At 37.7% G+C, this 11,267-nt stretch overlaps 1 protein-coding gene across 1 annotated transcript; it reads right to left on the bottom strand.

Annotated features, from left to right (window-relative positions):
• Positions 1-685: 685 nt before the first annotated feature.
• Tdp2 (tyrosyl-DNA phosphodiesterase 2) lies at positions 686-11,227 on the bottom strand. Its single transcript, XM_020173060.2, has 7 exons — positions 10,984-11,227; positions 10,813-10,898; positions 10,114-10,287; positions 9,205-9,296; positions 5,486-5,604; positions 3,294-3,464; positions 686-1,494 (listed from the first exon to the last, which is right to left on the bottom strand). Exons 1-7 carry the CDS (start codon positions 11,137-11,139, stop codon positions 1,213-1,215), a joined length of 1,080 nt encoding a protein of 359 aa, XP_020028649.2. The 5' UTR covers positions 11,140-11,227; the 3' UTR covers positions 686-1,212.
• Positions 11,228-11,267: the final 40 nt, after the last annotated feature.

Below are 11,267 nucleotides of genomic sequence, written 5' to 3'. Positions count from 1 at the left end.
ACAGGAAAAACTTTCATGATTTTAAAGCAATTCAATATGCCACATTTTTTTGTACGTAGATATTCACCCACCTATTTAAAAATGTGGTATAAGGTACAATAGTTCTTTGAACTTAATTCTACCAAATAAGCAATTTATCCCAGATCCATCCTTTTTTCCATGGAAATGAACTATTATGTTACCTCCATAACGTATGCTACTAAAATAGCATCAATTCTCATGGTGGGGGGGTAGCAGTACTAGGGGTTGAACTCAGGGGCTCACCCTTGTTATATAGGCAACTCTACCACTTGAGCCACACCACCAGCCCACTTTTAATTTTTAGTGGTTATAATTATGATTAACATATACTTTTCCAGTCACTAAAAGGGAGTACTGTAGTTACTTCCTTGGCACTTCTGATAAAAATAAGGTTCTACTGCTTCTCATTCTAATTTTTTCCATTGTTTTTGCTTGCTTATTTTTATACTAAGGTAATTCTTGATGGGATGAGAAGCAACAAGGAAAGCTGTTTTCTTCCGCACAAAGGGGGAAATAGCAGCACAGGAACCAGAAATCCTTAATCCCATCATGGACACACACACAAAAACCTATAAACAGGTAAAATTATTTATTTACAGTACAATTCTTCTGTTTTTCTTTAAAGCACATTTAAAAGTACTCTTAAAAAAAAAAAACACAAGAATAGAAAAGTACTCTTTATTCACTTCCTGTTAAATATTTCCATTTTACAAGTAGCAAAAGGCTATTTTTCTTACGCATATTTGTTTTTCTCTAAGGAAAAAAGATTATCTGAATTTGTGAAATATGATTAAGAAGCCCAGTCCCAAGAATTAGTTTCTTCTGATTTTTTTCTTTCTTTTGCTAACTTATTTAAAATTTTACCTAGGTGCCCTGAGATAATGTGAGTCCTAGTTGGAATCCAGATGGCAGCTACAAGCACTATTAAAGGCTCTGACAGACTTCGTGCATTTTTGTTAAATGGCCTCACATTCTGAACACAGGCTTGCTTTAGTTTACATAACTAACATTTAATTCTGAATCCCAAGGCCATAAGCTACAAGATAAAATCATAACTGTTGTTTTCCTGTAATGTTCCAGTATATTAATTCTTCCATATTAAACCTACCTTTCCAGAGAGATAGAAATAATATGTGCAAAAAACCAGACTAAAGCCACCCAAACAATTAAAAGCTCACATTTGAAAAGCACTCACAATATTACATCTAGGCTGCAAAGCAGACCCCAGTGATCGCTGGGAAATCTACCACAGTCCAGCTTTTCCAACCCAAGGAGGTCCAAGTTTCGGGGAATAACGTGGCCCCCCTCTGCTGCTGCTCTGAAGAATATTCGATCGAAACGAAGTTTACAAGCAGCAGATATTCCCAGATTAGAGTTCATCTGTGTGTCCCATGTGTATCGGCAATGCTTGGGTTTGCCCAAAACCTCCCAGATATCTGAAATGTTGTTGGGTAAACCACCACACTTAGTGACCTGAAAAGAAAAACAATACTGTGTAAGATTTATATCTTTTCCCCTAATTTAAAATGGTGTATTTGCCATTACCACCTCTAAATGCAACATTTTAAATTTTAAATCAAAATGTCAAAAATGATTAATGCACAAATGTAAATTAACTAGATACATTTTTTAAAGTATATTGCTACACGGTAATAAGGAAATCTAAAAAAATAGCAAGACAGGAGAGGTTTGGAATTTGTGCCCTCTCTTCTGTCATGAACAGGTGCATAATTTGAGGTGTCAGATAAAACGCTGAAGACTGAATACTCATGGCCTATGTTATTGCTGTTAAGTTTGTAAAAACTAAACTCCAGTGAAAAGGAAAAACTGCTACTGTATCTTATTCTGCAAACTCAGAAGTGTAGCATTTCTATGATTTAATGATGTCAACTGCTTTCACAGTTTTATTTTAAATGTACTAACAACATTAATTCTGCCTTCTCCCATTCACACTATAGGATCTTAAATTTTCTGTGGGTTGCAGATATTTCAGTGGTACAGTGCATCTTAGTGTGGTTCTATCTCCATCACCAAAAAATAAAAATAAAATACATATGTGTGGTAAAATACACACTACAGGGCATCCTCTCTTGGGACCCCTCCCATCTGTGGGAGCTCTATTCTTTGCTACTTTTCTATCTCAGTAAACTCTCCTGCTTTACTCACAAAAATAAAATATGCATTACATAAAACTTGTCATTGTAACTATTTTTATGTGCAGAACTGTGGGACTAAGTACATTAGTATCATTGTATAACTGCTGTCCTCATTCACTTCCAGAACCCTTTCATCTTCTCTATATTCATTAAATACCAGTTCACCACTCCCTTCTCCCAGGCTTTAGCAGCTACCATTCTATTTTCTGTCTCTATGTTTAGGAAATCCATATAACAGCAATCCTGTATAGTATTTTTTTTCCTTTGTTGACTGGCATCATTCACTTAGCACATCATTTTTGAGATTCATTTGTGTCGTCTTATGTCAAAATTTCCTTTCTTGGCTGGTGGAGTGGGTGAAGTAGTAGAGTGCCTGCCTAGCAAGCTCAAGGACCTGAGTTCAAACCCCGTATGGCAAGAAAAAAAAAATCCTTTCTTTTTAAGGTCAAATAATATTCCTTTTTATCTATATACCATATTTTGTTTATATCCATACATCTAACAATTACTTTTGAGTTACCTGCACCTTTTAGCTATTGTGAATTACAATCCTGTGAACATGTAATATACAAATAGCTGGCTTAGGTCCTTACTTTCACTTCAAGTATTTAACTACAAATGGAATTGGTAGATCACATGGTAATTCTACCTTTAATTTTTTAAAGTCCTGAAAAATCCCAATGTGTCTGAACTAAGAGAAAAGAGACTCTTTTTTAGACCTGGACATGGTGGTGCCAAGAAAAGGAGGTTTAAAAAAAAAGGTTGATAAGTTATTATGATACATCAAGATTTCTGTTCAGATAATATACCAATACATTCTGTTAATCACTAGTGTGACTGAATTTCTTTTGCAACTACTAAAATCTCAAATTATTTTCTGTATACACCTCTTATTAATCCAACATATACACTGTTTTATGTTGTCTACATGACATGTAGTATTTGTTCTCCCCAATAATGTGAAAGAGCCTCTCCTGTCCCTACATACATGGCAAAGGATAAAAAAGTTATTTGTTGATTTGCATTTGCAAAGTCACATGTACATTTTCAGTGACTAAATTTAAATTTATTACCACAGCAATAATCTTCCCACAAACACTGAACTTTGTTACTCACTTCTTGATCCCTTAAATTTGTATCTCCTGCAAATATAACTGTAGCTGACTCTGGAGCGTCTTGCATTTTCTTCAAAACCATTTTAAACTGACTCATTCGTTCCTTAGCATGCCCTTTGGTGCTCTCCAAATGGGAAGTCATAAGATAAAGTTCATTTCCAGACAAACTCACCTGCAACAAGATAAATATAGTTAAACTGACCCACTGATGACTTAATACTGAATTTGAGTAACAGAATCAGCAGATTACTCATCAATACTCAACTGAAACTGTACAGTCAGTACTATCCCTCTAGGTCAAAAGTGAAAGGTGCTAACCCTGCCCACAAAGAAGACAGCTTAGCAAGTAAGACCTACTCCACATGTCACCTCCCCTGTGAGTCCTTTTCCAGTGTCCCCAGGCCATCAGTACTTACTTCTCTAGGATCCTATTGAACACTGGACAGATTACTGTTAAAGCTCCTGAACTGAATTAAAAGTATTTTCCTCCTATTAAGCTGTGAGTTCTTTGCAAGGACAGGTTTTTTTAAATTTATATTAAGGGCCTGACACATATGTACTCAAAAATGTTAACTGAATGAGAATCATTTGTTGCTTACCATTAACAAACTAACAACGTAGGATATGTCACTATACTAACTGCCTGCAGAATCAAGTCCAAGCCTTTCTCTTTCATGTTAAGAATTCATGCTCTTCAAAAGATGCATGCTCTCCCTCATATGCAGATTATAGATCTAAAACAAACGCAGCAATGTGATGGACACATGTCACACCAAGTGAAGGCTGTGCACAGGAGGGACAGGGCAAGGGAAGGAAATCAAAAACTTGAATGAGGTTGATGTGCTCACTGTACAGCAATGAATATAAAAATCTTAAACTGGCGGGGCCACCATGGAAAGGGGACTAGAGAAGAGTGAGGAGTGCAGATAGAGATGAAACAATTAGCATTGTAATACATATATGCATGGAAACAACACAAGGAAATTCCCTGTGTAGCTACCTTTATCTCAAACTAGCAAAAATGCATGTATTTCTTATTATCTTTTATGTTTTTTTTTTTTCCTACAAAATCAGAGAACAGGAGGGCAGAACAGGTTCTGTCTTGGGGGAGAGAGGGTTGGCACAGATGGAAGGGGGGGTGGTAGGGAAAGGGATAGGAGGATGAAAATGGTGCAAATAATTTATACACATGTATGTAAATGCAAAAATGATGCCTACTGAATGACTCCTGTTCCAGGAATCAGAGGAGGGGGGATGAAAGACAGCAATGGAGGAGGTGAATTCAAGTATGATATATTTGATACATTGTAAGAACCTCTGTAAATGCTACAATGTACCCCAACCCAGCAAAACAAAAAAAAATTAAAAATAAAAAAAAAAGCAGCACTCAATTTTAAAAAAACATTAGGGGGAGGGGGAGAGAAAAGAGGTGGGAGACAGGTGGGAGAAATGGCCCAAACAATGTATGCACATATGATAATTGAATAAAGGAAAAAAAAAAGAATTCATGCTTTTTTATAATCTGGATCATTCCTATTTCTTAACCTCCTGTCACACTACTCTCTACCACACCCAAATGAACAGAAAGCTCATTCATGTCCATACATATACATCTCTTGCAACTTGCCAAAGTTTGCACTTGGTAATTACTTCACCTGCACTCTTCTTAATAATGTCTTATGTGTTTTTCAAGTATTTGTTTTTCAATTCAAGTATCACTTTCTACATGAAACCTCCACTAAACAATGTGGCTAAAAGTTAACTCTCATTTCTCTTTAAACTTCCACAGAATGTCACCTATACTAATTTTTCTGTGGCACTTATGCCCTTCCTCTATTTTAGTTAATATATACAATCTCTCCTTCATTAACCTACAAACTGTATGAGAGCAAGACCTACTTGATTCATTTTTATAAAGAGTAAAACAGTCCCATAAAGAGATCTGAGTGAAAGTATTACTTTAGGAAGCAAATATGGAATGCTAGCAAACTCTCTAATATTCTTAGGAAATATCTAAGAATTTAAGAACTCAATTTTTACAAGTTTGTATTTGAAATTTGTGTAGAGATCTAATTATAAAGTTCTCTAAAATCTATACTTGAGGGCAAATTTTTCTCTAAAAGCAATTGAAAAAAAAAACACCATGGAACTAGTTAAAAAATTTTTAAAAACCTTCAAATTTAAATTACTTACATGCACACACAAAAGATTCCTCATCATTTGGGTATTTGGAAAAGGAATAATCTCTTGGCTTCTTAATTTCACTCTTGATTTCTTCAACATTATGGCTGTAAAATATCCTTCTTCATGACCTTCAAGTGTTTGTGGAAAAGAATTTATATTGAGAAGGTCTGGGGTACTTTCAATTTACCACAAGCTTTCCTCAAAGATTTTATAACAAACAGGTAACAAATATTTAAACAGATCTAGATCTTTAAAGTAAACCATTATTTCAAAATATCTCAAAATAGCCAACCAAATTCATGTTTATCTGTCCCTTTCCAAAGTTTAACCAGAAATATAAGTATGAAAATAAGAAGGGCCAGGGGTGTAGGAGAGGGAGAAGGAGAGAGAGAGAAGCACAGGAGTGTCAAAAATAATTAATTTGCTGCCAATTTACTCCCAAATGAGAAAATTTGAGAAATTTCTGACACAGAGTGCAAGAGTCAAACTGAGGCAAACTGATATGCATTTATGTCTTTTCATGCTAGAAGAAAAACTGTAAATGATATAAAGCTGCAACAATAAAAGAGAACAGGAGAAAGGTGAGGCAGGATAGATGAAGAGACATGGAAATTGTATTATTTTTAATAAATATCCAAAGTGCCCAACTCAGAAACTAAAACCAGGAAGTAAACTAGAAAAAAAATAAGGAGCAGTAAGTTCCCCTCCAATCATATTCTTTTAGATGTTAAATTACAAGGATGGGGAGACATGAGGGGCCTATCTGTATCTGCCTTCTCCTTTAGATATTAAGCAGCAGCAAGGCTCCTTAAATAAGTTGAGACAGAAAAATGGAAGACTTGTCTAGAAAAGGGAAGTCCTAACACTTACCTATATCTCTTGTTTTGGGTAGGCCTATATCTGATGAATAATAAATAGCACCCAAATTAGCCACCCAGAGCCACTGTCTACTGATTAGGAGCTGCAAGAGACATGACCACTGCATTCTACCAGCTCAGAAAGCATAAAGAACCACCATTTTGCATCTTTACGCCCATTTCCTGCATGGGGAGCAGGAAATGTTTCTCCCTTTTTTCCCCATTTCTTCCTACTTTATCTTGTTATATTAAAATAAATCCTTGTTAAAACTTCTACCTTGTGAGCTGCCTTGAAATATTTTTTACGTACTGGTCTCAAGTACCTGTGATTATGCATGGAAACTGGGAAGCTAAGGGAACTCCCTCCTCCAATGACAAGACAGTGAATGAAAGCTTCGAACAGCTTTTCAGAAAACAGAAGGCAGTAGAACAGTCTGGTGGAGTGGCTCAAGTGGTAAGAGCACCTGCCTAGCCAGTGTGAGGCCCCGAGTTCAAACCCAAGTACCACCAAATAGAAAACAGAAAATAATTAAAAAATAACATTTTTTTTTTTAAAAAAAGAAAGCAGTAGGACAAATGGTAACTGGCTTATCATTACAAAGGGAAACCACCCAAGTGCTGATAGCAGAGAACCAGAAGATTTGTTCCACCAAAATCTGGAAATGGTATGGAACACAAGGTTACCAACAAAAGGTAAGGTGCTGAGCTAATAACAGAAGGACCGGTTGACATTTGGATATGGAGTTAAACATTTCCCAGGTGTCTTCCCCAGCCAAATGATCACTACTAACAGGAGACTAGAAGTCTAGAGAGAATTAAATTTTAGAGTCTGCAGACAGTCACCAGCTGCTGGGAGGGATGTGTTAGAGGAAGGGCAAAGAGGTCTAAGGTGTGCTACTGAAAACAGATTAAATGAAAGTATGCCTACTGAAGAAAAAGAGTCTCCACCCTTCTTCTGACCTGCTTCCAGTAGGTAGGCAAAACAAGCACACCACTCCCAACACTCAGAAGACATTTAAAGAATTCTTTATTATTTTGCTTGTTTTTTGAGACATGATTTTACTGTGTTGCCCAGGCAACATTTGGGCTGAAGTGATCCTTCTGCCTCAGCCTCCTGAGTACTGGGATTATAGATGTGCACAGCCATGCTTGTCTGTTGCTTCACATTTAAATGCCAGGTATTAAAAAAGCTGATTACAGCTTAGCATCACTGAGCAAAGATGGGTAGTATACGTCGCCAGGGGGAAGTGAAAGAGTGATGGTGGAGCCCAGTGCTTGTTCTTTGGGACTGTCCTAGTTGTCATTGTGTCGGTATATAGAAGTCTTTAATCTGATGCCATTCAGTTTCCTAAGGAAGAATTCCTGGTACCAGCTACTCAAATTGGAGGCCAACTGAGCTATATATCTGGTCTCAAAAAAAACAACAAAAATACAAAGCAAGCCGTACCCTCTCTAGGGACACCCCCCAAAAAACTCTGGGGGTTCTATTTCCTCGCTTTACTTTCTTCTATTTCAATAAACGCTCTTGCTTTACACTAAAAAAAAAGCAAACCAAAAGCTAAAGATCTCTACACATTAAAAACCAACCTAACAACCAAAACAAAAAGGAAATGAAAACACATGACATTAAAACCTAAAGAAAAAAATCAACTACCACAAAGATGTCCTCAAAGATAATTTACCCATAAACCTAAGAAATTAAAATAATGATATCTAAAAGTCAAGATAGTTGTCAAGAAAGCAGAAACAGAAATAGGAAAGTTAAGAGAAAGATGAGAATTTAAAAATTTAATGCAGAAGATCAACTGCTTAACAGAGGGATTCTAGAAAAGGGAAGGGGGAAAGAAATTATAAGGGGAAAAGAAACAATAGAAAGAGGAAAGTAAAGTGGATAAGGGAAAAAGAACAGGAACCAGACTGGCATCAGACTTACTGCCCTTAATAAAGGAAACTAGAAGTCGCTGAAGCAAAGACTTCAAAATTAGGAGGGACAATTACTTCTACCTAGAAATCTAGTTCATTCAAACTATCAATAACTATGAGCTAGAACACAGGTGTTTTCAAATATGCTAAGCTTTAAAAAGCTTCACCACTCATGCACTACCTCTTAGAAAGTAGTTGGAGAATGGGCTCAAATAAAAGGAGGAAGTAATCCAAGGAGCAAGCAAGGAATTCAAAACCAAAATATCCAAGGCAAAAAGAATCCCCCAGAAGCAAGCAGAAAAAAAAGTCCAACAAAGAACTGAGAGACACACAGAGATTGAAAGAAAACCTTCTCCTTAGCAATTATGGATTCAAGAGTAAATCAAAACTAAAAATCACCTACTATATAAATGTGAAAGTCAAAGGAAACATTGTAGATGAAATTCATGATATGACTCAGGTGCTACTTTAAAGCATATTTAGCAAAAACAAAATAAATGGAAATTTTTTTAAAAATTAAATTATGCTAGAAAAATAAAGTGAAAAAAAGACATTTTGGAAAAGTGTAACAATGAGATTATCACACTTAAAAATTTTTTTTAACAATTTTGCTGAGTAGTAGAGCATGTGCTTAGCATGCACAAGGCCCTGGATTTGATCCCCAGCACAAAAGGAAAAAAACAAACAACATTTTTAACAACTGTATTTTACCAGAAAGCTACTATATGTCTCAAATTTTAGTATATTCTCTTGAAACATCATTTCATTTCAACCACTTCTTCACACTTACTAATATTTGCTACATATATTTTAGTATTCTGTCTGTGCCTTGCTTATTTTTCTCAAACTTACTTGTGCTTTTTATTTTTTTGCTCCAATAGGCTTTTTATTTATCTCTTTCATTGATCTATTTTCCAAAGACAGACAAGTTAACAGGAAAGGTGTTACCTGGAATAATTTCATAAGTACTTGCTCTCTTCTTTAGGTAGCGATAATATGGAGGAATAACTTCCTGTAGAAAAACCACATCTGGGTTGTACCTGATTAAAAACATATAAACACCAAACTACCTGTTCATTTTGAACTCCTAGATGAAGGAAAATCCACAACATAAAAGAAACACAAATGGTGACCTTCCAGGGCACCTAATATTCAACCTTGACACACTGATCTTTGGTAACTACAAAATGAGAAAAGAGCTGTGTTATTTAACACGTATTACAATACTGATGAAATTAAAAAGAACTGCAGGGCTGCTCTGGAGGTATAGCTTATAGCATCGCAAAAAAAAAATAGAAAATGGAAACCACTATACTGAAAGCCTACAATGTTCCTCCATATTAATAAATGCTTTCAATGTTATTCCTTTTGACCCTCTTAAAAGTTATTATGGGGCTGGTGACGGAGTGGCTCAAGTGGTAGAATGCCTGCCTAGGAAGCGTGAGGCCCTGAGTTCAAATGCCAGTACCTCCTACACATATATATGTATGTATACATACATATATATAATATATATGCATTATAAATATGCACTGTGAAGAAAACCAAAGTTTTTGCCCAAGTCACAAAGGGCCTATGGAGCACAAACCGCTCTTTTTGGTCATTTTAATTTCACAGCAGTAATGACATACAAGCTTACGGTGTAAAACAATTCTAGGAGGCTTCTAGTAAAAATCGGTGTTTCCTCTCCATCTCACCTCCACAGCCTATTCAAAAGCAGCACTCCAATTCTTTCAGATGTTTCTTCTAAGAACTGGACTTTGAACCTAAGTCTAATTCTAAAGTAAGTCCAGAGGCTTTTTATATACACAAGACGCCTGTCACAGTAAACTATTGAAGAGAAGTGAAAATACTTACAAAGCTAAATAGGTACACACCCCTCGAGCCCTCTCTTGCAGACTGTTTACATCCAATCCATCAACGTTCCAGGTAATGAGCGAAAACATGCTGCCATCTTCTTGCTGAGGATTTTCAGGTGGGCTGATTTTACAGCCAGTGAAATCAGTTGTTTCTTCATTGGTTAGGTCAACACTGGCAAGATCAGAATGCAACACAACTTCGCGTATAATCTACAAACTGATTAATTTTATAATCGTTTTGTATTTGTAGTTCTCATTTTGAAGACACAAATTGGGCATCCCTAATCAGAAAATTCAAAATCCAAACTGCTCCCAAAGCTAAAGCACTTCTTCGTCCCAAGTATTTCGGACACGTAATACTTCACTAAAACAGCTCTGAAAGAATCTGCCCATAAAAACAACAACAACAAAAAAAAAAAAAACGTGGGATGCGATGATGGCTCACGCCAGTAATCCTAGCTACTCAGAAGGCAAAGATCAGAAGGATCGCGGTTCGAGGCCAGTCCGGGCTTAAAGTTCTCGAGACCCCATGTCAACCCAGCCACACGGGGACTCGGGGACTCCAAGTTCGAAGTGACTGACCGTTGGGCCCCCGGGGTGAAGCGTTAGCCCGGCTGTGGCACCAACTCCACCAGCGGTCACAGGTCGCCAACGCAACCCGACGTAAAGTCGCCTCCCCGCGCCCCCCACCGCTTACCAGGGCTCGGGCTCCGACGGGCTCTCGGGGAGGATTTCCAAGGCGCTCTCCTCCACCGGCGGTTCGAAGTAGGAGTTCAGCGCTCTCTGAAAAGCAAAGGCAAAGGGATGGGGCGAGTGCGCTCCAGCCATCCAGGAAGAGGAGCGGAAGTGAGAAACTGCAAACGCGTACTTCCATCTCCCAGTCGTTTTCAGCCAGGTAACACTGGGCCACGGCGGCGTCACAGCTCGCGACCGAGGCAAACTCCACACACAGAAGCCGCCGTTTCTTCACCTCGGGCTCATCATCCTCCTGCGCGGTCTCCAAGCCGCTTCCGGGCTCCATCATCGCGCCGCGCCCTCACCGCCCCAACGCGGAATGAGCGGCTGACTCATGGCTCTGCGCAGGCGCCCGCTGCTCAAGTGCTCACGCATCAACAGCCCGGCGAGGAAACGCCCTCTGTTTTCCAAGGGCGC

The sequence above is a fragment of the Castor canadensis genome, chromosome 8 (assembly GCF_047511655.1).
Source record: "Castor canadensis chromosome 8, mCasCan1.hap1v2, whole genome shotgun sequence".
Lineage (NCBI taxonomy): Eukaryota > Metazoa > Chordata > Mammalia > Rodentia > Castoridae > Castor > Castor canadensis.
This window is presented reverse-complemented; position numbering and strand designations above follow the sequence as displayed.

Excerpts from the sequence above, each read along its gene's own strand:
- Tdp2 (XM_020173060.2), bottom strand. The coding sequence starts at position 11,139 with ATGATGGAGCCCGGAAGCGGCTTGGAGACCGCGCAGGAGGATGATGAG. Across the intron at positions 9,297-10,113 it reads GTGTGTACCTATTTAGCTTT|GTACAACCCAGATGTGGTTT; the intron begins GTAAGTATTTTC and ends GTTTTTAATCAG. Across the intron at positions 5,605-9,204 it reads TACTTATGAAATTATTCCAG|GTCATGAAGAAGGATATTTT; the intron begins GTAACACCTTTC and ends AAACACTTGAAG.